We start from the raw sequence: 25,041 nt of genomic DNA, 5'->3' as shown, positions 1-25,041 counted from the left end.
TAGGCATTCAACAAAATGGTTGTTGAATCTGAATCCGGTGCTACACTCCCTGGTCTAGGCCATCACATCTGGAGGAATCACTTACCAGGATCAGCCCTGGCATGCCGATTGCTTTGTGTGTGTTACCTGCTCTAAGAAGCTGGCTGGGCAGCGTTTCACTGCTGTGGAGGACCAGTATTACTGCGTGGATTGCTACAAGAACTTTGTGGCCAAGAAGTGTGCTGGATGCAAGAACCCAATCACTGGTAGGCTAAAGAGTCCTTGCTAAGTCTGCCAGGCTAGGTTTTGCGCATGGTAACCATCTCTCATTTTCCTACGTCGTCGGTTTCATCCACAAAGGCCCCAAAGAATGCCCTTCTCCCCCTGCCATTGTGGTCCCAAAGGCCCCCAAGTAGTTTGGATTCTCCCCCAGGCCAGGTTAGCCTTTGCAACACAGAACACTTACAACTACTGCCGACTAACTTACGCCGCTGCCGGAGATCATGAGCCTGAGACCCACGGCCACGGGCAGGCACTGCGCGGGTTGGGGGGGGGGGGGCTGGGGAGAGGGGTGGGGGAGAGGAGCACGGTGGGCTTGGGTGGGGGAGGGGGGAGGGGGGAGGCCGGAGAGTGAGAAGCTGGGATGAGAACACCCCGTAGCCGAAGGCTAGCTCAGAGGTGCGAGTGGGCAGTTCTTTTGCGATCAGGAGCCGAGCTAATCACTTCATTCCTCATCTCGCGGCCGCGGTCCACGTGCCCTGGGCCCTCTCCCCCCCGCCTCCAATTTTCCCATCTCCCGGGGAGCCTTGAAATGTACATTTGAGAAGACTTTTGCCATCCTCAGGGAAAAGGACTGTGTCAAGAGTGAGCCACCCAGTCTCTAAAGCTAGGAAGCCCCCAGTGTGCCACGGGAAACGCTTGCCTCTCACCCTGTTTCCCAGCGCCAACCTCCGGGGCAGGCATCCGGGTGGAGAGAGGACTTGTCCCTCGTGGGTGGTGGTTCTTTATAGAAAAAATCGAAGCTTAGCAGCTCCTCGAGGCCCGGTAAGTGCACACCCCACAAACAGCCCAAGTTTGCCTCCTGGTGGCCACTTTGATGCCATGGCCCTGACCTAAATCAAAGAAACTGGTTGTGCTGGGAGGTCGGTGCGCGTCAGTCACAGGGCGATGGCGGTGGCTGGGGATGTGGGTTCCGGAGAGCAGGGGGGCCCTCGGCGGAGCTCTGGCATCTTCTCAGGTCCCGGCGGCGTGGGGGACTGCGCGGTGGAGCGGGGGGCCGGGCGCCGGGCGGATGCAGCCTGCGTGCTTGTCGGCTCCATGAATGGGCAAAGCGGCAGCCTGGCTGCCACCTGTGTCCACTCAGCTGTCGCTCTTGTGTGCTTCTGTTTCCTCCACAGGGTTTGGTAAAGGCTCCAGTGTGGTGGCCTATGAAGGACAATCCTGGCACGACTACTGCTTCCACTGCAAAAAATGCTCCGTGAATCTGGCCAACAAGCGCTTTGTTTTCCATCAGGAGCAAGTGTATTGCCCCGACTGTGCCAAAAAGCTGTAAAGTGACAGGGGCTCCTGTCCTGTAAAATGGAATTTGAGTCTTGTTCCTTGTGTCCTTGCCCTCTGCCCGGCACCACCCATAGGGCAAGAGCGGCCTTTCACCTCTTCAGAGTTGCTCCTTCTGTCTTTTCTCCCATTTTACAGTTATTACTTGAGTTAACGGCACACAGTGATCATATTAGGATTTAGGAAAAAGCAAGCCTGCAGCAAAGTTTATTTCTCCATAGCTGCAATTAGGAAACAAATACTTAGGTAGGTTGATTCTTCTGCATGTTTATCATAGAGCAGAAAAGCGCTGACCATGTAGCTGCTTAGTGATGTAAGCAAGAAGCCTAAGAGATAAAGCCCCACTGAGAAACCTCTTGTGGCTCAGCTGGGACCCACGTTGTCATCACACGACACAAGAGTTGTAGCGGCTGCTCCAACTCAGCTGCTCACCCTGTTCTGTGAGCAGAAAGAACTTACTGAAATGCATGGTTTAAATAACTTCCTCATCAAAACCTTCCTTCTGTTTTTTGTGCTTTCAAATAACTAATCCGAATTTCCAAAAAATTAACATTTGAATTTAGCTGTAATTCTCAACTGACCTTTTTCCCTGTACTAACGTTTGATTTCCCTGTGTGGCGTGTTTTCTGAGCGTTCCTACTTTCAAGCATGGAACGTGCAGGTGATTTGGAAAGTGTAGGCAGATCTGAGAAAACGAGCCTGTTTCAGAAGAACGTCATCACAGCGAATACTTTTGGAAGCTTAACAAAACTAACCCAGCTGTCCTTTTATCTTTTTTTAATTAATAATTCCTTTGTTTTAATTAATAGCAACATAGTTTATGGGTTTGGAGACTTGCATGAGAATATTTTAGCCCCCTTATATGTTCCTACAGTTTTGAATTCATCCTACAGAAGTAACCATAAAACTCTAGAGGGGTAGGTGAGCAGGCGCCAGAACTGTCATTGACACGGATATGACATTTCCCAGCAGTGACGAGTGGAATCCCTTGTAACATAGTACTTGTCTGCTCTGTGTCGGTGTGTTAAACAGGCCTGCCAATTCCCTTCTCTTGTGATTCTGAGGACTGTTCCTCCAGAGCATAACTGGCTCTAGAGGGGCATGGAGGCCACTGTGCCCACAGGCAGAACCAGAGTTCCACGTAGTGCTTACCTGAGTCGCAGGATCCCCTATTTACTGTATTCTAGCTACAATGTTATATTACATAGTATAATGAGACGATATCAAGAGTACACATGTAATGACAATGCATACTAACATTCTCGTAGGAGTGGTTAGAGAAGCCGATGCCTCATTTCTACATTTTGTCATTAACAATGATCATCTAACGGTTCCGTGTATCCTTACAGAAATAAAGCAGCATATAAATAACTTGCCTCCTGACTTCTAATTCTGCTCGGTGGAATTGTTCTAAAGTGATACTGCAGGTCCAGAAACCTGAATGACTTTTCCTTCCTTCAGGGACATACTCAGTTCAGTTCAATTACATGAATTATAAACAAGATAAAAGAAACCCCATAACAGCACTTGGATCCAGTTAAGAACGATAACAATGAAAAACCCCACTCTGACCCCAAATAACATTTCCCAGATGGTGATCACCCTTAAAAAGAGCACATTGCTTTCCGTTGGCCAGGGGGTCGGCCAGAAGGGGAACTGCAGCTGAAGTGTCGGGAAGTCATCCCGTCTGTGTTCTGACTGCCTTTCCCTGTGCCTTGTGGAGCCCTGCTGGGCCTCAGTGGCCACTCCTCCACTGCCAGGCCTTCAGAAGGTGATCTTGCTCAAGGACACCGGTCATTTGGGAGGCTGCTCATTGGGCCCCTCTGTCTCAGGGGTGGGAGAGGTGGAGATGGTGTGGACAGAGGTAGAGGTAGCTTCTAGATCATGGCTCATGGCCACACCCCTGAGGCTCAAGTTCTTGGGGCATCCAACCTGCTCACACGACGTAGTTGTTTGAGGATGGTGCTGGAGGCCCAGTGACACAGGTGTCTGCTGGCAGCTCCTCAGGTGGAAGGACATTTCAGCTAAAGGCAGAGGTCTTTGGAGGAACTCTCATACCCGGGGTAATGAAAGGACAGAATGTGTTTGAAGCTAGCATTTGCCACGATATGAATCAAGGCCTGTTTGTAGCAAGTTATTGCTATGAATGGAGAACAGCCTCTTGTGTGTTTCCCTAGAGAAATTAGCAGTTAAAGAGTTATAAGAGTTATAAGAGTCTATTGGGTCGTCATCTGGACGACTTCTCAGCCCCAAGAAGTAGGGGTGAGGTGGGGAGTTGAGATGGTGGTCCTCTGCTTCCTAAAGGAGCTGGGTGATGGGCAGTGGCAAAGGCTGAAGCCCAAGGGGGCCCCAGGGGGAGACCCTGACACGAGTGCCCCCACCTCTGCTGCTTTGGCACAGGGAAATCCTAGGCCCTCATGGCACTGGTACTTGCCATCTCTTTGACAGCATTCCCTCCCTTCCTGTTCTTACTCTTCATCTCACTGAACTAGTTCTTAGCTCCCCAGTCCACTGATGGCTCAATTACCTCTCTCAGCCCTACTCATCTTCACTCCCCTGAGATGCTACACCCACCCTATCACTGACCCCATCTTGTCAACCTCAATCCCATCACCCTTTGCTTCCCATCCCACTCGGCATGCAAAACCCTGGCCTATGCCAGGGCTAAAGAGTTCTGCGGAGAAAAAGCTGTATGACTACCCTGCACAACCCTGCCTGAGGTCACCTGTAGCCCCCTCCACCCTTCCCGCCAATCCCAGGCTCCACCTTTGTCCCCCAGCAATAGGCCTGCCAGGATTGGGCCCCAAGATACTGCTTAACACTTGAGAAGCACCTCATACCACTATACCAAGGCTTCACAGCCAACACTGGCACCAGTGCCCCACTTTTCCACATGAGAAAACTGAAGGTCACACACCCCTGGGCACACCTCTAGCCCAGGCTACAAGGCTTATGATGCTACCTTGCCATAGGGGAGAACACTGTCCACTACATCACAATGAGGGAAGCCCCCCGCTCAGCGCTCAGTAATCCATTTTAACAATGACAACCTAAGACTCAGGAGGAAGGAGGGGAAAGTCTACCTACAGAATTTTCAGCAGAGAACCCTCTTCTCCCTCATAATGAAGGGGATCAGAGTATCAAGAACATAATCTACTTTCCGGTAACAAGATAAATTCTGCGGCCATACTGCCTGGATTCCAATCCTGGCTGCACTGCCACTTCCTAAGTATGAGACCTTGGGCAGGTCACCTAACTTCTCTGAGCTGGCTTCCTCGCCTGTAAAACAAGACAGAATTCCTACCTTGCAGGATCACATGCACATTACAGGATTATACAAATGCTTATTTATTAAGCATGGCAACCGACTGGCATGCAGGAAAAGCAACATCCAAGAAAACCATTCAACAAACATTAGCAATTATTTTTATCTCTAGCACCAAAGATAGTATATTACCCACCGCAAAAGCCAAGACTTTAGAATTAGACTTGAGCACCAGATCCTCTTTCTAGTTGTATAACGTTGAACAAATACCCACCTCCACGAGTCTGTGTCCTAGGGAAAAATGAATACCCACACTTCACAGGGTTGTTGTGAGGGTTTAAAATGATGCCTCTTAAGTATCTGGCATATAGAACATGTTAACTACGGTTATTACAACAGTCTGAGAAATTATGAGACAAGCCTATCCAGGAACACTCAAAAGTAGACTGGTGGGAAGGGAGACCGAGGTCAAAGTGGTCTGCAACCAACCAGGCCTGTGAATGGTGGGGGCGGGGGGGGGGGCTACTGGATATTCCCTGATAAGACATGCTGGACAGTCTGCCTTCAGGCTTGTGCTTCTTGGCACCAGCTGCTGCTACAGTTCTATGCCCATTTCTCAACCCTTTAGCTCCTGCCACAGTGAGTCAGTGACTCCTGAGAACTGAAGGCCCTCAGTGATTGGAGCCCAGCCTCCCAACTCGCCACACCAGAGGGCTCGGAGAGGTCCATGATGTGCGCAGTCACCTGGTGGGCTTGCAGCCACCTCAGGTGGGATTCAGGTCTTCAGACTTGTCCAGCATCCTTTCCAATGTTTTTACTGCATTTTTGTGGTTGTTGGGGATTGAAACTGCACTCTAGGGAGGGGAGAGGGGTGACACTGGGAGAGGCCAGGGACCTATTCCTCAAGGGAGTGGGCACCAAGAGGTTCTCCAGAGAGCAAGGGAAACGTGAGGTGACCCGTGTGTCCCCAGAGGACACCAGCCTACGGCAAGCGTGGAGGCCGGGTCAGTGTCCAACACCTCAGAGCTGTCAGGAGGGTGCTATATTGGTGTTTTAGGTTGTGTGCTTACCAAGGAATGCCCTGGTTCAACAATCTTAGTGCATGGCCCGGCACGGAATGCCAAGTGGGGAACGGCTGCCACTATTCTCAAAGCACCAGATGCCACAGATCAGGGATAAACAAGGACCGCACCTTTATCCAACACAAAACCCAGTGGAGTGGAACATGTTTCCAGAGTAGAAGCTAAACATTTATGGGCAGATCCAAACAGTGGTTTGGCCACACACAGTAACAGTGACGTCATGTGCGTGTAACAGAGCACAATGACTGCCAGAGCACACACGCAGACTGTCAAGAGCAACTGTGTTTTCCTTGTGTGGCTCACCAGATATGAGCTTTAAAAGGGATGCGCAGGGGGGAATGGGGAGTGACAGCTTAAGGGTCCTGGGTTTCTTTTTAGGGTAATGAAAACATTCTGGAACTAGGCAGCAGTGACAGTTGCCCATTTTAAATGTACTAAATGCCACTCATGTAAATTTTACCACAGTAAAAAGAAAGATACTTTAATTACTGGCCTCAAATATAAGTCAGAGCCATCACAGGCAGGAGTAACAAGCACTGAAACAGGTGCAGGGAGAAAACCAGAGTTCGAAATTCACACCTTAATGTTGCACGCGGTGGCACACTGCCAAACCACCAAGTGGCTGCAGAGGGGCATCAGAGGATGTGATGACTATTTATCAAACATACTGCCTGCCTGTGTTCATACCTTGGTTACAAGCTGGTGTCACCTTTATACCACCTTCAGTACATTTTTTTGCTATTAAAACATGACGAAAACTTGCTTTACCTGCAAAGTTTATTGCATAGAGCACACATATGAAGGTTTAACAGTGTTTCAACATGTGAAATTTGCACAGAAAAATATCAGAAACACGTTTTGTTACAATGATTGTCTCTGCCTTTTATATAAAAGAGATTGTGTATATAAAGTTTTAAAATCTAAGGCACCAAGCTCTGATCTATAACAAAGATAACAGTACTCTGAATAGCAAAGAACTAGGGAATCAGAAAGAATAACTACTTCCTTTTACTAATTCAAGACTGGTGGCTACAAAGGACGATGGGCCTGCTTCATTTGTGACCCACCAGAAAACTCATCAGCATTAGGACAACTAATCTGAATTCAAGTTTTAGTCAATCATTTAAGCATGATTCAGTGGACTTCAGGAAACAGATCCTGTGCACACGTGTGTGTACATGTGTGCATGTCCACTGTGTGCGTGCTGTGCCTATCTACAGTGGGGACCGAAGAAAAACATTGCTCCTTTACACACTTGCAGCTAGTGGCTAGAGAAAGGCAAACCAATTTTGGTTCCACATCTCAAGCCTGAGTGTATACTGAATGGCAGGCCTGGAGAACATAAGCAGAAAAGGATTATACATGGTAAACATGCAGAGGAATTGAACAAACCCCATCAGACAACAGCCAAATACTGTCTTATGTACACAATAAAAATAACAAATTTTTATAAACCTCAATATGTACTTCCAAAATGAAATGCTGACAAAAGCAGGAAAGATGAAAAAAAAAAATTACACCTTCTAGGACCGCCAGTATCTGAAGGTAACCAGTGTCTGTGCCCAGGACTGGCAGACTATGGCAGTTAGAAACAAACATACACTAACGATTAAATGTGATTTACTCTATCTTGCCACTTTCTGTATTTGTATATTAAGAACAATCCAACAAACCTTGTGTGAGGAATCTTGAGACCCTTAAGACCCATTATGTTCTCTACCAGACTGAATGTGAGTTTTTATTGCTAAATTAAAGCAACTGTTGGGGCTTCCCTAGTGGCTCAGCGGTAAAGAATCTGCCTGCCAATGCGGGAGACATGAGTTTGATCCCTGGGTCAGGAAGATCCCCTGGAGAAGGGAATGGTAACCCACTCCAATATTCTTGCCTGGGAAATCTCATGGACAGAGGAGCCTGGTGGGCTATAGTCCATAGGGTTGGAAAGAGTCAGATACAACTCAGCAACTAAACAACAAAAACAAACTAATTGTTAAATGCAGTAAACATGATTTTAAGATTTAAAATAGGTACTGACAAAAAACTTTTGTTCTGGTGTAAGATTCTCTTAGCATTTTATATATGCTTAAGAGTGAACATTTTACAAAGACACACTTGATACACAAATGTGTTGGCACGAAAATACAAGAATGACAGACAATGGAGATTTTTACAGCAAAATAAAATGACTCTTTACTCAGAACCCTTGCTTATGGGCAAGACTCAAGATGATATGAGCATCTTCTGAGATATGTTAAGATGATATTTTTTTCTGAGAGTCATTTTCTTTGCTGGGTTCATGTAGGAAGCAGAAAAATTTTGAAAGGTGGGCCCAGAGGTCAAAATCCAGAGTGGAGAATGGATTCTCTTCTAGGCTGGAAAAGGTTTACGTATCTGAACAGAGGGAAAAAGAAAAGAAAGATTTATTAGTGAAGATACCGGTTCCATACCAAGTGGATCCTTGCCCCACACTGAGGCCGGCCTGGGACCCTCAGCAGCAGGCCCTCCACCCCAACTTGCTGCCGTACTGGTGCTCTTATAAATGCTCCCCAACCTCCAAATGGGTTGAAGCTGCCTCTCAATTTCAAACAGAGCTTCTCAAGGAAAGAAAAACCTAGGCCTTTTGGTTTTGGATACACAAATTGAGGGACTAATTCCAAAAAATTCACCAACCCTCTGTCCTAAATTGGAGAAGGCAATGGCAAAGCACTGCAGTATCCTTGCCTGGAGAATTCCATGTACAGAGGAGCCTGGCGGGGTACAGTCCATGGGGTTGCAAGAGTTGAACATGACTTGCAATGGCACCCCACTCCAGCACTCTTGCCTGGAAAATCCCACGGACTGAGGAGCCTGGTGGGCCACCGTCCATGGGGTCTCTAAGAGTTGAACACGACTGAGCGACTTCACTTTCACTTTTCACTTTCATGCATTGCAGAAGGAAATGGCAACCCACTCCAGTGTTCTTGCCTGGAGAATCCCAGGGACGGGGGAGCCTGGTGGGCTGCCATCTATGGGGTCGCACAGAGTCGGACACGACTGAAGTGACTTAGCAGCAGCAGTAGCAACTATACCACCGCCACCGCCGCCCTAAATGACCTGAGTGCTGAAGAGCAGCCAGTGGATCAGGAGTGCAGAGGAGTCCACTGTTTGAAACGAACCTACTCTGTATATTAACAATTGGTCATGTCATGAATGTTCTCGAAACTAACTAACGGGGGGCTCTTCAACCTAGCTTTAGACCCACCACTGTCTTCTCCCTCGCCTCCAAAGTTACATGGTGCCAAGCTCTGGCACAGCTGGAAACAGAGGAGGGTTGTGGAAATGGGTGAAGGCCTTACCTGATGGAGCAGGCACAGATTGGCTTCTGTTTTTGTTGTCTACAGGTGGCCGGTGATTCAGGCAGGATGTCATGGAGCCTCTCGGCTGGAGTTTTGGGCTCTCAGGAGGGAAACTGGACCCAGGTGGTTTTGCCTCTCTTGAGAAGTCAATAATTTGGTCGCATACCCACTTCTGTACCTCTGAACGGGAACTCTTGGTAGGTCCCACGGTGCTGCTGATTTCCACCTTTCCAGTTTTTGCTGCTCGGTTGGTTGGTCTTTTGGTGGAGGATCTGGAAAGAGATATTTGGTTATAATCCTGACTGTCCCCAAACCAAGGCTTTGCCTGACAGAAGCTTTATTATTTTAATACACTAAAACTCATATTCAGAGGATAACCGTGGTCCACAAAATTGATGATAGAAATAACTGAAGTTTAGAAGAGTTTAACCTTCAAATCAAATTTAGCTAGATCATGAATTATCTGAGTTGTTTGGTCTCTGGGATTAAAAAAAAAATCAGTTTCCCCTTCTGAAATAGTGGTATTTATGGCAGAAATTGTAATGTCACTTTCAAGGTTACACTATAAAATGGCTCCCAGATATCTTTCCTCGGTGGCAAGTAACACTCTTTTTCAGGCAATCACCCAATGAGCCTTCCTTTCTAAGAATTTGGTCCTGTTCTTCTGACCTTACCTCTGACCCTCAGTTTCCCAAATGTACAATGACGACTTTAACATCATGCCCAGAGTTGCAATGGGAATTTAGACAGATAAAATGTCTGTTACACTGCAGTCACTCAACGTCCCCTTCCCTGATTGTATGAGACAACACTAACCAGTGTGAATAAAAACTCAGAATGGAATCAGGTATTTCTGGGTTGAATTTACGTTCTGCCCTTGAACTGTTGGATGCTGGGTTGAATAAGGCTCATAATCTCTCCATTTCTGTTTTCTTTCATTAAAAAATAATTGTTTATTTTTTTAGATGTGCTGGAATCTGTTGCTACACGGGCTTTTCTCTAGTTGCGGGGAGCAAGGGCCACACCCTAGTAGTTGTGGCAAGTGGGGCTCATTAGTTGTGGCTTCCAGGCTCTAGAGCACAGGTTCAATAATTGTGGTGCCTGGGCTTCGTTGTTCCAGGGTAAGGAGGATCTGCCAGATCAAGGATCAAACCTACGTCTCCTGCACTGGCAGGTGGATTCTTCACCACTGAGCCACCAGGGAAGCCCATGCCTCAGTCTTCAAGTCTGTAAGGAGGGGGATGCTCATCCTTACTGAGTTTGTTCCTATAAGTAGAGCACTTGACATAGTGTTTGGGACAAACTAAGAGTGCAGTCAGTAATCTTGTGCATCATTCTAAGGATGCCAATCATAACCCCTCCCAGGTGTATTCTGATAAACTCATTGAGTGACTCACCTGGTACTCTTTGTCTGATTCAAAGGGTCTTTCACTCCTTTTGGTCCAAAGGTTTTCATGTCAGTATTTAAAGATGCTTTTGTCTCTTTATGGATGTGGCTAGAAGTCACATCTAAAAACTTGCTAGTGTTCTTCACATGTTTAAAATGTGTTTTTGGTTTTGTGGATGAATCCATGCCATTTATAGTAGCTAGAGGTAAAAAAAAAAAAAAAAAGGCAGCAAGATTAAAATTGGAGTTTCAACAATAAAGACAAGCAAAGTAAAGGCTGTGAGCCTGCCAGACTGGGCAAGGGATGTCTACCTGAAGACAGGAGTTGTCTGGAGGCAGGATTCTGGGGAGGCGGGGTCAGAGCAAAAGCCCACTGTGCCCTGAAAGCACCAAGGGCCACCTTGAAGGAACGTGCCCTCTCTCCTCTGCCAGCAAGTAATGATGGCTAGAGGGTAGGACAGCTCCGTGCTTCTTGTCCCTCTTTCTGGTGACCCTCTCATTTTAGTCTCACCTCTGATCTTAACCTTTCTCAATGGCCTAAGGCCCAGCCTACCCCTCTGCTGCTCCTGCTCCTGTTCTAGTGACATTCTGGCCTAACTCCTTTTAGCGCAACCAGCATGTGGCAGCACCACCATCTGCTCATGTCTGGCTCCCCATTGGCTGAGGTTCCTCAACGCCCCAGTAGCTAGCAGGGTTCCCATGTGCCTGATACCCACTAAGGCATAAAGGGTGGACCAACTGTGTTTTCTCAAATGCCATTACTGTGGTTCACACTCACCAGGGAATGAGACTCAACAATGTACCTTAGAGGCACTGTAACGCCAGGATCCTCATTTTCTCTCTGTGAGGCAGGGAGTGGCATTCTACCTGTGGTCAGTCATGAATGCCACACGGGGTCCTAAACTGTGAGATGCTAGTAAGCCTCACACTGAGCTGAGAAAGAGCTGCCATCTACAGTCTCTCAGCACAAAACAAAAGAACAGTTGTCGTAGCAGCTACTATTTATTGAGAGTTTACTATGTGTCAAGCACCATTCTTAGTACTTCGGGATCTCACTGCAATCTCATGCCCACCCCAGGAGAACAATATTAGCTTCCCCCTTTTCAGATAGGAAAACTGAACACAGAGAGGTTAAGTAACTTGCTCAAAGTCAAACAGCTCACAAGCAGAGGAAGTCTGGATGAACCTAGACAGTCTAGCTCCTAAATGGTGATGAACAGAACTCAAAGGGAAGGCCTTGTGGCACAATGGTAGCATGTCTGACTCCAGATCAGAAGGTTGCGTGTTCAAATCACGTCAGGGTCACAGTGTTATTTTGAACTTCCCTGGTGGCTCAGAGGGTAGAATCCGCTTGCAATGCGGGAGACCTGGGTTCGATCCCTGGGTCGGGAAGATCCCCTGGAGAAGGAAATGGCACCCCACTCCAGCACTCTTGCCTGGAAAATCCCATGGACAGAGAAGCCTGGTAGGCTACAGTCCATGGGGTCGCAAAGAGTCAGACACAACTGAGTGACTTTACTTCAGAACTCAAAAGGCAAGCAAACCTGATGGACGCATGTCATCAAAGGAATCACTGTCACTTTCTGACTCGTCCTCATCATCTGCCTCGTCCTCCTCATATGCATCACTGCTCAATGTTTCTGTAGCCTACAACGAGAGAAGAAAGTCAAGATTGCATCTACCATTCAATCATCCTGACAGTTATTTCAGAGAAGACAGATTTCATGCCTGGATTGATTGCTAACTTTTGTCATTTCAATTAAAAGGTAAAAAAGGAATCTAACCTCTTTAGCCCCAAGAATCTACAAAGGACAGGACAGGTGACCCAAGTTGTGTCTTTCAGCTACGGAAAGACAGCCAAAAATGGTAGACTTCCCTGAATGAGAGCCAAGGGACAACAGCTCTGGGATGGTGTAAAGGCTCTGCCTCCTTGGAGCCCTAAGCTCAGGTGGTACCATGGCTGAAATGTTCTTGGCTGCTGCTTGAGGCAGGACTTCTCAAGTCAATGTGCTACCCGCTCTCTGAGAGGGTAACTGCCATCACTCTTCAGAAATGACGTTTCGATTCTAAATTTTCATAATGATGTGAATGACCACAACTAGGCAATTTTAAATAGGCAAAATATCAGTTTTGTAGCTCAGATGGTGAAGAATAAAGAATCTGGGGATAAAAAGACCTGTTGTTTGGTTTTAAGTTGTATCTGACTCTTTCACAAGCCCAGGACTGTAGCCTGCCAGGCTCCTCTGTCCTTGGGATTCTCCAGGCATGAATACTGGAGTGGGTTGCCATTTCCTCCAGGAGATCTTCCTCACCCAGGGGCTGAACCCATATCCTGAATTGGCAGGCAGATTCTTTACCAGTGAGCCACCAGGGAAGCCCCCCAAAAGATCTGAGAAGAATGCAAACCATCAAAAGACAAGACATTGGGGGAGGGATAAACAAATACTTATGAGAGACCCTGAAAGCACTAATCATAAAAGAAAAAACAATGCTAAATCTGAGTTCATTAAAATAAGCTTCAGTTCATCAAAGGACATTATGAGAGTGTGAGGCAAACTATAGCCTGGGGGCTGATACCTGCAGTACAGATATCCAAGGGGCTCAGAAGCAGACCTTGTAAATTCTCCCACAGATCAGTAGGAAAAATGCGAGTGACTGAATAGAAACAGGGGCAAAGGACTTGAAAAGACACTTCACCAAAGTGAATCCCCAAATGGCCAATATGGGACTCAACTCCATTAGTCATTCAAAAATATTGATAAAATTCCACGATGTGAAATATCAAGAACATCTATGTAGCAGCAAACAGCAATAAGAAAAGATAAGCCACAAACTGAGAGAAGGTATCTGCAACACATACAAGCAAGAAAGGAGAAGTATCTAGAACATTTAAAGAACTACCAATGAGTAAGAAAAAGATAAGTCAGCCAGAAAGTTTTGGGCAAAAGACTAAACAAAGGATTCCACACAAGAAAAAACATGAAAGCTAACTAAAGATGGGAAAAAACATGCTCAATCTTTTTAATAATCAGGGAAATGTGAAATGTTATTTCATTAGCACCAGAGACTGGCAAAAATTAAAAAGTTGGCAAGAATGTAAAACAACAGGAATTCTTATACACTGCTGGTAGGAACACACAGACTACCTTTGAGGCATTCGAATCTGGCTTTCTCGTCCGCTTCATAATTTCCTCAATTCTCTATTTTTTAAAAAAATAAAATTCAAACATGAAAACATTAAAAACAAAACACTGGTCCTGAAGAAGTTGATTATTTTTGTGTTCCAGAAGCAGACAATACTGCTGTCTGTGCCAAAGTCAATGCAAGATGTTGGGCCAGCAGCTGGGTGGGCACTTTCCTCCAAGCCCAGTTTCACGGTCAGTCATCTAGAAAACACTCTGAATGGTGACAAGTGTACTTGTTACCCTAACGCAGAAATCCAAATGACTTCTCACTCCTGATTTTGCCAGTGTGGAAATTTATTACTAGACCAAGCACATATCATTGCAAACCAATCAGAACTTGTGAACATGATTTTTGTCTCAACAGATCATGAGTGAAGCTGATGTTAATGAAAAGAATGCATCTCAACAATGCAATGCTGTCACGGGTTGTGTTACTAGAAAGAGCACACGCAGGAAGGCTAAGAGTTCCCTTCTTCCCTGAAGGTAAGGACAGCTCTAGCTCTCTGGCCTCCTCAAGGTGACTGATCTCCTGACAGAGAGGCTGGGAAGTCCCTCACCCTGGTCTGAGGTGTTCCTTACTCCCAGATGAGACACATGGGTTACACAAATTGCAGTCCAACCTTACAAAGAGCCTGCATCTTGGCCTCTCTGAGAAGCCCCCACCTTCTGCTTCTTCAAGCTCAGTTATTGCAATTTCCAGTCCAGTTTAGAAAAAACTCAAATTTCTACCCACCCCTACCATGACCCAAGGGATTCTGTTCAAAGGAACTTTGTTCCCAGTGGTTTGCTGTACAGAGCCATCCCTGTGATGGTCATCAGTGGTCCACAAGGAAGAGCTATGGTTATTAAGAGGAGCCCATTCTAGGGAGAAGGGGTCAGATCCTAAGATGAGAGAGTATAGAGGAAAAACAACCCCCCATCTAGCATATCACTTGTCATTTTTAAAAACATAGTTTGGAATCATGTGTCCAACATTGTTTTAAACAAAGAATCAAATCCCCCCAACAGAGAGGAGGCATACCTTTTTTCTTTCTAATCTCTCCTGCAGATTCTGTAACATAATCCTCTCATGCTCCTTCTTGCGTTTATCAGCCTCCTCCTGAGCTTTTATTCTGGCGTCACTTTTCTAGGAAATTTGTATAAAAATATCATTGACTCTCAATATATCTGAATGACAACAGTGCAACAGTAAGATGTTACCCAAAATAAAATGTAACCTTTGGATTGAGAGTACTCATACATATAACATTCATGGATCATCAGTTTTCAAAGTGTTAGCAAAAATGTACAGAACTAGGCTAACTATTATGGCTAGAGATTTAGAAGGCATGTTAATCCCCTTCAGGACCTCAAGGTTGTCAGACCACTATCATTTTGAAATATGTGACTATGTAGTCTTCCACTGACATAGGTACCAGGAGCCAAGTCTTATACTTCAAAAGCACCAAGAGGATTCTTACAGATACTTTCTCAAGGAATGCAAATGCATAGTCATTTATGAAACATATAACTGATTTTGATAAGTGATACACTAAAACTGTTATATAAATTAGGCTATAATAATAATTTATGCTGAATATTGTCTGAGCTCAGTTTTGGGATTTATTTACTAGGTGATTTAACTTACACTAGTGAGACATTCTAATTGGTGAATTGCTGAGGCATTCATAATTTTCAACTGATCTGTTAGGGGGGTGGTGCAGGTATGTCACCACAGAATGCAGGATTAGGAAATATCACACAGGATATTTAATCTCTGTGAGCAATGTGGATTTCTTGACGCCAACCTGTAATATTATTTATGTAGATAAACTAGAGGACTGCTAATCTATAATTTGCTGCTTTCGTTTCACCCGGAAAACATTCCAAGATTCTGCTAATGGTAATGGAGGACTGACAGCAACACTGGGTAAAAGCTAGACTGTAAGGTAAAAATGCAACCAGAGCATGCAGCATCTGGTCATTTTCTTTCTTGGATAAACAGACTTTTGCTTTGGGTTTCTATTGAATTTTACAATCTGGTTCTCAAGGAGAGCCAGCAAACCTGGAGTTCTACTTTTTGGTCTTCTTGTTCCTGACTTTCTTTCTTCTTCATCTCCTTTGGTTGTTGCCCATCTCCAAATTTTGAAAACTCGTCTTCTTGACCTTCATCCACTTTCTTTGCTACATCTTTTATTTTCCTGATGAAAATGAAATTAAATAATAATTCTTTTTATGTGCAGTTTTATAGTGAAGCTGCTTGTGTATAGTAATACAATTTATATTTACACCGGATTCCCTACATTTTCTTTGTTATTCCACAGGATGTGCATAATTTCACCTATTTAAATAGGGGGAACTAGCCCTTAGGAGAAGAAAAAGATTTTTATCAAGTAGTGGGCTACTTTGCATCTTAAAATACAAATGCGCACATACGCACACACATATAACCACTCCTTCTTAACTGTGCTAGATGTATGCTCACACTTGATCTCATATGGGGGTGTGAGAGAGGGAATTTACAGAAGGGTCTGGTGGTGCTCAGAGGAGGAAAGTTCAATCAAAATGACTGGTATTCAGGGCTTTTAAAATGTGAAACTAGCTCTGTTTACATGAACTAATAAATAATATTCTTTAAGTTATAGGGGTTTTTGCTATTCAAAATGTCTCTTCCTTTCTCCCAAACCCATATAAGGTACATGGACAGGATATGATTGTGATTCAAAAATAATAGTTAAAAACAATGTCAGTTATTATTCTTTGCAGGTTGTAGACAGAGGTTTACATTACAGGGACCCAAATCAAATGGACTTCAAGATCAAAGATCAAGAAACCTTTAGACTGAAGTAGCCCACAACTGTATATGACATATGCAGCCCACAGGTCATTGGAAACCCAGTAAAACATAAGGAAGTATCTTTTCCAAGTTTACAAATTTGGGGGGATAACTTTTTCATTTCAAACTTACGAAAAAGTTTCAAGCAAAGTTGCTTTACCAGTTACTATCTCTATGTGTGTGTATATGTTATTTTTTATGAACTGTTTAAGGACTGAATTCTGAACTGAAAAGATTATATAAAGAATGTCACTGGCAGAAGGACACATCAAAAGGTAAACTGCTTGTGATTATGGATGACTTTGTTTTTTGCTTCTTGTGTTTTTTAGTTTCCTATTACACACACATGTTAACTTTTAAGAAAGAACTGTCATTTTAAAAACCTTTAAAAAGAAGACTGTCACTGGGACAAACAGCAAACTGAATTGTATGTTGACCCTGGATTAGAAAATAAAATAATAAATTTCCTGATTTTAGTTATTAATACCCTGGTTACATCAGAGAATGCTTTTCTTCTTAGAAAGTATACAGGGAAGTATTTAGGAGGAAAGGGTCATGATGCATGCAACTTATTCATAAACAGGTTTACAAATTCTAAAGTTATAAAGGACATTTGAAATAAAGAAAGGGGCTGACACCAGTGAATGCCAATAGAAACAGTCTTGGGTGATCACTCAGGTGCTACTGTGAGAGCGAGACCCTTAACGTGAAGGCAGATCTCTTTCTGCATCTTTACAGCACACCTCAAGAGCACGTGACACATGGAGACTAAAGAGGAACACATACTCATCTACACTAGCGTCCTGTCTGCTTGAAACGTTCCCCACGTTGATTCACATTGAAGAAAAAGTCAGCTCTCCTTGAGAATTTATATACATCTAACTTAAAGATAAAGTATGACTTTCAGAATTGGGGTCCCAACCAAGATTTACTGTATAGAAAGGATGATTCTGTGCCAACCTTTGTTCCATCTCTTTTTGTAGTCTTTCTTCTTTTTCTTTTTGCTCACGAGCAAGGCGTCGTTTTTCTGCCAAAATTTTTGTTGCCTCCTCAGCATTCTTAGGTCCTGGTGTGCCTTTATTACCAGACTCTAGTTTAAATTAACATGCAAAACAGTTAAGTTTAGGGAACTTACTGCCTCTATGTCCAACAAAGAGGTGCAAGACAATGTACAATGTTTTAAAAAAAAACCAGCAACAGTATGTCCATGATATAAAATGTATAAATAAACTATAAGTGATTTATGTAACAGCTTTTGTTCAAAAGCCCAATTCCTATGCCCTCATGGCCAACCCAAGCCACCAACAGAAGTACCATTTTGTTAACTTTTAACAACTACTTGTCCCCAAAAGAAATAATGTGTTCCTGTTTTGGTTTAGCTGTTTTGAGATACCTGACTAAATTACCTCTATGGAAAAAAAGATTAAGATATACTGAATATGGAGGAAGATAAGCTTATACTCAGTCCAAATGAGGTATAAATCTTCTTTTTTTTCTTTTTTGGCCATGGTACACAGCTTGGGGGATCTTAGTTCCCCAACCAGGGGATGAACCCAGCAGTGAAAGCACCGAGTCTTTAAGCACTAGACTGCCAGGGAATTCCCTGAAGTGCACAAATCTTAAGTCAATTAAACAAAAATATATTCAGCATACATTCTGAAAATTGTGCATCATTTTTATTAAATAAATATTACTTCACTAAGTGTTGATAACAGTATGTTAATATATTTGGTTGATCATAAAGTGGCTAACTGTGGATAACCAAAGAAACCAAGACTATCAGTAAAATAAGGCGACTACATGGAGTTCATGTGACAAATTTGTTTTAAATAAACTACATATGAAAATGAGGATTTTAAGAAATCAGGAATAAATAAACTGTAATAAAAAGACTATTTCTGTTACAAAGAATTCACTGTGTAATTCCTTCAAAAAGCAAAATTCATGAGTGTATTTAAAATTAAGCAATGCAGGTGGATCACAGAAAAAGCAAGGAAATTCCAGAAAAACACCTACTTCTGCTTCATTGACCATGCTAAAACCTTTGACTGTCTGGATCACAACAAACTGTGGAAAATTCTTATAAATCAATTATATTTCAATTAAAAAAAGAAACAGAAACAGACTCCCAGACATAGGAAACAAACTTATGGCTACCAAAGGGGAAGGCAGAGGGGAAGGGATAAATTAGGAGTTCGGGATTAGCAGATACACTACATACAAAATAAACAGTAAGGTCCTACTTGACTGCTTGCTTTCACTGCTGGGTTCACTCTCTGGTTGGGGAACTAAGATCCCCCAAGCTGTGCAGCATGGCCAAAAAAGAAAAATAAAAGATTTATACCTCATTTGGACTGAGCATAAGCACAGGGAATTATATTTAGTATCTTATAATAACCTATAATAGAAAAGAATATGAAAAAGAATATCTATATATGTGTATCTGAATCATTTTGCTGTTCACCATAAAGTAACATAAAATTTTAAATCAACTACACTTCAATTAAAAAAAAAAGAATGCATGTGATAGTCAAAAAACCAGTATGGTATTTTTTGTAACCCACATACTGACCTGACACATGTTATGCTCTATGCATAAGAACTACCCTACAGCTCCTGATGGAAACCTGCTCAGCCACAAATGGCTGGATGCGCTGTCTCCAAGGATGGAAAATACCTAAGGGCCATCCACTATCAGAGCTGGAAGGAACTGCAGGGACCACCTAGACCATGACATTCATCCAACCCATCTGTATACACTAAACATCAGTTCCAAAAATGGGGCTAAATCAGAAGTTGCGGCAAGAAAAAACAAGCATTGTGCCAGTGTGACTGGTGCGATGCTCTTTAATGAAAGTTTGCTTCCTATAGTTCTTTGCACTGGGGAATAAAATAACAATGACAGTTCCCAAACTACCTTGAGATTTTCTGGTTGCTGAAATGAACTTGTTAGTGAAGGAACTCACCTTCACAGATCATATCCTTTTGGCTTGCAGCCTCAGAGTTGTTAATGGTGTTAGAAACGGCTTTGCTTTTCATTCCCATAGTACCTAATGCATTTTGTGCAAATACGGTACGCTGCGTAGGAATTACTTTATAGGAAAAACAAAACTGTGTCGATTGTTTTGACGTGCCAGGTGAAGGTGATGAGGGGCAATTCTTTTGAATTTGCCTACTGGGAAAAAAAAACAGTAAATGGAGGAAGTCTGGTATGACTTTATAATATATATGTGTTGATTTTTACTGTACCATTTCACACACTATAATGTCTTGACATCATGATATATTTTATAATAGAGAAAAGGTAAATCCATTTTTAAAGGCTTTTCCCTTTATATTTGTTACCATGCATACTACATTATTTATGAAACACTGATGCGAGGTTTATCCTGGTAAAACATATATCAGGAACAGCTGCAAATAAGCTACTTACCTAGCACTGGTGGGAGATGGTGGACACCACCTTCTTGTAGGAGACGACGACCATCTATAACACGGTATCTGCGATGGTGGTACACGCTTCTTGGTAATAGGGTTTGAGGGCTGTTCGCCCATTTCTGATTTCTGAACAAATCAATACGATCATATAAAAAGTTACTAGTATTATCTTTTGCGGCTGTCCTTTCAAAACAAAAAAATTCTGAATAAAATGCTCCTAAAAATCCCAATTCTCCTTTCATGCATGAGACTTAGGTACAGACATTCATTCTTCCAGACTAACATTTTATATTGTACAATTCAAACAGGTCATAGAAATAATTTAAAAGAATTCTTTTACTTCAAAACTTAATTTTATTTGTAAATCCTAATTGAGCTCTGCGATAGTTCTCAAAACATTCTTTCAGAGTTTAGAAACATAATTCATATAAACCACTATATTTTATCCCTTCTATTAAAAATTATCTATTATTCCAGCTTTAGGGGGAAACTCTGAGACAATGAGTATCAGATAATTTTAAATCATTAAAGTGAATATATTTTATCATAGAATGCTGTATGTTGTGAACTCTGACCCATCATCATCTATACAACAAAAAATAATAGATTTTAATAGAAAATCTGTCAATGAAAGGCACTTGTCGAACCTGTGGAAAATCTTTCACTTTACCTTGGAAGATATTTCCACGGTCACCTCGGGGGAGGTCTCCAGGGGCACCTCCACACTTGCCTCAGAAGGCCCTTTCGTGGTCTCCTTGGGGAGCACCTCCACATTCTCCTCTGGGAGTGCATCCATGCTTGCCTCTGAGAATGCTTCTACACTCTCCTCGGGGGATGTTTCCACACTCTCCTCAGGGAGTGTTTCCATGCTCGCCTCGGGAGATATGTCCACACTAGCCTCAGATGATGCTTCCGTGCTCACCTCCTGGGATGAGTCCATGCTCACTTCAGGAGATGGGTTCACACTCACATCTGGGGATGAGTCCATGCTCACCTCCAGGGATGGATCCACATGTGCTTCAAAGGATAAGTCCTCACTTGTCTCAGGTGATGTTTCCACATTTGCAGAGGGTCCTTCCATATTCACTTCTGGTAGTGCTTCCACACTCTCCTCTGGGAGAGCACCCACGCTCACCTTGGGGGGTTCTTTCATGCTCTCCTCCGCGAGTACGTCCACGCTCACCTTGGAGGGTGCTTTCATGCTCTCCTCCAGGAGTGCACCCACGCTCACCTTGGGGTGTTCTTTCATGCTCTCCTCCAGGAGTGCATCCACGCTCACCTTGGGGTGTTCTTTCATGCTCGCCTCCGGGAGTGCATCCACGCTCACCTTGGGGTGTTCTTTCATGCTCGCCTCCGGGAGTGCATCCACGCTCACCTTGGGGTGTTCTTTCATGCTTGCCTCCGGGAGTGCATCCACGCTCACCTTGGGGTGTTCTTTCATGCTCGCCTCCGGGAGTGCATCCACGCTCACCTTGGGGTGTTCTTTCATGCTCGCCTCCGGGAGTGCATCCACATTCACGGCAGGGTGTTCTTTCATGCTCTCCTCCGCGAGTGCACCCACACTCACCTTGGGGGGTTCTTCCATGCTCTCCTCCGCGAGTGCTTCCACGCTCACCTTGGGGGATTCTTCCATGCTCTCCTCCGCGAGTGCACCCACGTTCACCTTGGGGGGTTCTTCCATGCCCACCTTGGGGGGTTCTTTCATGCTCGCCTCCGGGAGTGCATCCACATTCACGGCAGGGTGTTCTTTCATGCTCGCCTCCAGGAGTGTTTCCACACTCACCTTGGGGTGTTTTTTCATGCTCTCCTCCGGGAACGCTTCCACACTCACTTCAGGGGGTGCTTCCACGTTCACCTGGGAGGATTCATCCAAGCTTGCCTTGGTGAGTGCTTCAACGCTCACCTCAGGGGGCACTTCCACACTTGCCTTGGGGGCGACTCCCACACTAGTCTTGGAAGGTATTTCTACCTTCTCCTGGAAAGGCATCACCGCTGTTGACTGGGGAGGCACTATGGCACTCTTCAATTCATCACTGCTAGGCCTAAGCAGGGGCATGTTTACATACTGGATTACACTGTGGATGCCTGTGGATAAATGAGAACAGAGAGTGAAATTCCCCACAGGTAGAAATTTGACAAGACGGGAATGTACCATTAGCAGTATAAAAACAAAATCAGAGTCATTTATTAGGAAATCACAGGGATTACACACCATACAGAAATGTTTAGTGAAATGGATCACAGACACAAGACAGAAACATCTCAGAGTTGGTACTTCAGAGGCACCACCACTAAAAGAGAGGCGTTGTGAAAGCAATAGAGCTCTCTAGATGAAAATAAGATGCTTCTCCAAAGCTGATGTCTGCAATAAGCATTTCTATTTTAACCACACTATAGTTCAGAATGATTTTCATAGGCAATTACAAAACCTTGGACACTTATAAAAAGTAATCTAAACAAAGTCACCAGGGCCAGAGATTTTGCCATTACAGGTGATTACATAAGACACTCTATACATGATTATTTTAAGATAGAGTATAAACATTTTCTCACCCATACTAAAAACTGTAGTAAGACAGTAATCAGAATTGGAGGAGGAAATGGCAACCCACTCCAGTATTCTTGCCTGGAAAATTCCATGGACAGAGGAGCCCCATGGGCTACAGTCTATGGGTTGCAAAGGGTCAGACATGACTGAGCAACTAACACACAGTAATCAGAATGGGCTGGATCTCCAAGGTCTCTTCCAGTTTTAACAATCTAAATATTTTTAGCCTAAGAAATATATATTTTGAATCTAAACAAAAGCAGGTTATGATTACACTTTATTAAAAATATATAAATGTAAATATTCAGTTATCAGTGAGTACTGGGATAATAGGAAATTACATTGAAGTTTTTTACACTAAGTATTTATTGGTTTAAATATTTATTACTTTAAAATAAACTTTTTTTTTGTGGGCCTAACCATGCAGCTTGTGGGATCTTGGTTCCCTGAATACAGATTAAACCCACAGCCTGGGCAGTGAGAGTGCAGTATCCCAACCACTGGACTGCCAGGGAAGTCCCTAAATATTTTTAAAAAGGTATTTGATGGTGGCTTTTTAAAGACTTGGTAAATATACCAAAAAGACTCAGCTATTTTTCAGTTCCTCACTTTTGGCAGAGAAAGCATTTTACTTACATACCTATGTACCTAATCACTTTTTTAACACTGACAGTTTGTGCTACAGAAAATAAAAGTATAATAACTAGATTTCTAATAGCTAAAGAAATTTAAGACAAACCATTGAGATTTTTGATGGGAGTAACATATTTTTAAAAATAATTAGAATTCTAATTAGAAAAGGCAGAAGAACCAGAGATCAAACTGCCGACACTCACCAGATCACAGAAAAAGCAAGAGAATTCCAGAAAAAACACCTACTTCTGCTTCAGTGACTACACTAAAACCTTTGACTGTGTGGATCACAACAAACTATGGAAAACTCTTAAAGAGATGGGAATACTAGACCATCTTACCTGCCTCCTGAGAAACCTGTATGCAGGTCAAGAATCAGCAGTTAGAACCAGACATGGAACAATGGACTGGTTCCAAATTGGGAAAGGAGTATGTCAAGGCTGTATATTGTCATCCTGCTTATTTAACTTCTATGCAGAGTACATCAGGCTAAAGGCTAGGCTGAATGAAGCACAAGCTGGAATTAAGACTGCAGGCAGAAATATCAATAACCTCAGATATGCAGATGATATCACTCTTATGGCAGAAAGTAAAGAGGAACTAAAGAGCTTCTGGATGAAAGTGAAAGAGAAGAGCGAAAATGCTGGCTTAAAACATTCAAAAAACAAAGATCATGGCATCTGCTCCCATCACTTCATGGCAAACAGATGGGGAAACAATGCAAACGGTGACACATTTTATTTTCTTGGGCTCCAAAATCACTGCAGATGGTGACTGAAGCCACAAAATTAAGACACTTGCTCTTTGGAAGAAATGCTATGACAAACCTAGACAGCATGTTAAAAAGCAGAGACATTTACTTTGCCGACAAAAGTCCATATAGTCAAAGTTAGTTTTTCTCGTAGTCATGTATGGATGTGAGAGTTGGACCATAAAGAAAGCATCAGTCTGACTGATGTCCAAAAAGGACACTTTTGTTGGGATGAGCACACAACCGATTAAATAAATAAAATTGATGCTTTTGAACTGTGGTGTCAGAGAAGACTCTTGAGAGACCCTTGGACTGCAAGGAAATCAAATCAGTCAATCCTAAAGGAATCAATCCTGAATATTCATTGGAAGGACTGATGCTGAAACTGAAGTTCCAATACTTTGGCCACCTGATGTGAAGAACTGACTCATTAGAGAAGACCCTGATGCTGGGGAAGACTAAAGGCAGGAGAAGGGGATGACAGAGGATGAGATAGTTGGATGGCATCACCAACTCGATGAACATGAGTTTGAGCCAGCTCTGGGAGTTGGTGACGGACAAGGAACCCTGGCGTGCTGCAGTTCATGGGGTTGCAAAAAGTCAGACATGACTAAGCAACTAAACTGAACTGAACCGAATTAGAATACCTCACAATACACTGGGGAGAGATGGGCAGAAAATAATTTGACACACATACAACTAGGCAGAAGCAAAGTCAGGAATTCGAAACAGGAGAAATAAAGCTGCACTACAACAAAGTCTATGAAAGCACTTTGGTTCACTAATCATATGGATGTTGACCGAAAAACAAGGAAAGGGGGCGGGATATATTTTGGAAAGGAAAAAGTGAAGGAAAAAAGGAGAAAAAGGATGGGAACAATGCATTAGAACTCTCTATGACTGAGGACTTACTACCCAGAGGCATATTTAACACGATATGTGACCCATAACCCTGAAAATCTGTCTGTTTTACCAACAATCTTCTTTTAAACATTTTTTTTTACATGGACCATGTTTAAAGTCTTTACTGAATTTGTTACAATATTCCTTCTGTTTTACGTTTTGGTTT

General features: G+C 43.5%; 2 protein-coding genes and 1 non-coding gene across 23 annotated transcripts in view; 2 read left to right on the top strand and 1 right to left on the bottom strand.

The window, feature by feature from the left end:
- FHL1 (four and a half LIM domains 1) overlaps window positions 1-2,907 on the top strand; it is a 64,373-nt gene extending 61,466 nt beyond the window's left edge. For 12 of the 15 annotated variants that reach the window (XM_042241548.1, XM_027962753.2, XM_042241540.1 and 9 more), the window contains 3 exons: window positions 59-245; window positions 824-1,023; window positions 1,377-2,907. In XM_042241548.1, coding sequence (XP_042097482.1) covers window positions 59-245; window positions 824-1,023; window positions 1,377-1,460 — 471 coding nt within the window. In that variant the 3' untranslated portion in view covers window positions 1,461-2,907. The remainder of the gene's footprint in view (window positions 1-58; window positions 246-823; window positions 1,024-1,376) is intronic. The other 3 variants (XM_042241549.1, XM_060407218.1, NM_001166198.1) reach the window with 2 other exon arrangements.
- Window positions 2,908-6,642: 3,735 nt separating this feature from the next.
- MAP7D3 (MAP7 domain containing 3) overlaps window positions 6,643-25,041 on the bottom strand; it is a 35,642-nt gene continuing 17,243 nt past the window's right edge. The window contains exons 8-18 of one of the 7 annotated variants that reach the window (XM_027963671.2): window positions 20,711-22,125; window positions 20,036-20,166; window positions 19,569-19,777; window positions 17,563-17,692; window positions 15,832-15,967; window positions 14,809-14,913; window positions 13,749-13,802; window positions 12,147-12,249; window positions 10,613-10,802; window positions 9,216-9,487; window positions 6,643-8,271 (exon numbers count right to left, since the gene is read on the bottom strand). In XM_027963671.2, coding sequence (XP_027819472.1) covers window positions 8,264-8,271; window positions 9,216-9,487; window positions 10,613-10,802; window positions 12,147-12,249; window positions 13,749-13,802; window positions 14,809-14,913; window positions 15,832-15,967; window positions 17,563-17,692; window positions 19,569-19,777; window positions 20,036-20,166; window positions 20,711-22,125 — 2,753 coding nt within the window. In that variant the 3' untranslated portion in view covers window positions 6,643-8,263. Of the gene's footprint in view, window positions 9,488-10,612; window positions 10,803-12,146; window positions 12,250-13,748; window positions 13,803-14,808; window positions 14,914-15,831; window positions 15,968-17,562; window positions 17,693-19,568; window positions 19,778-20,035; window positions 20,167-20,710; window positions 22,126-25,041 lie in introns of all 7 variants that reach the window. The other 6 variants (XM_027963672.2, XM_060408406.1, XM_027963674.2 and 3 more) reach the window with 6 other exon arrangements.
- TRNAW-CCA (transfer RNA tryptophan (anticodon CCA)) lies at window positions 11,836-11,907 on the top strand. The gene has a single exon. It is a non-coding gene; the product is annotated as a tRNA-Trp (tRNA).

Source organism: Ovis aries, chromosome X (genome assembly GCF_016772045.2).
Source record: "Ovis aries strain OAR_USU_Benz2616 breed Rambouillet chromosome X, ARS-UI_Ramb_v3.0, whole genome shotgun sequence".
Lineage (NCBI taxonomy): Eukaryota > Metazoa > Chordata > Mammalia > Artiodactyla > Bovidae > Ovis > Ovis aries.
The sequence above is the reverse complement of the archived record's forward strand: the minus strand, read 5'-3'. Positions and strand labels throughout refer to the sequence as shown.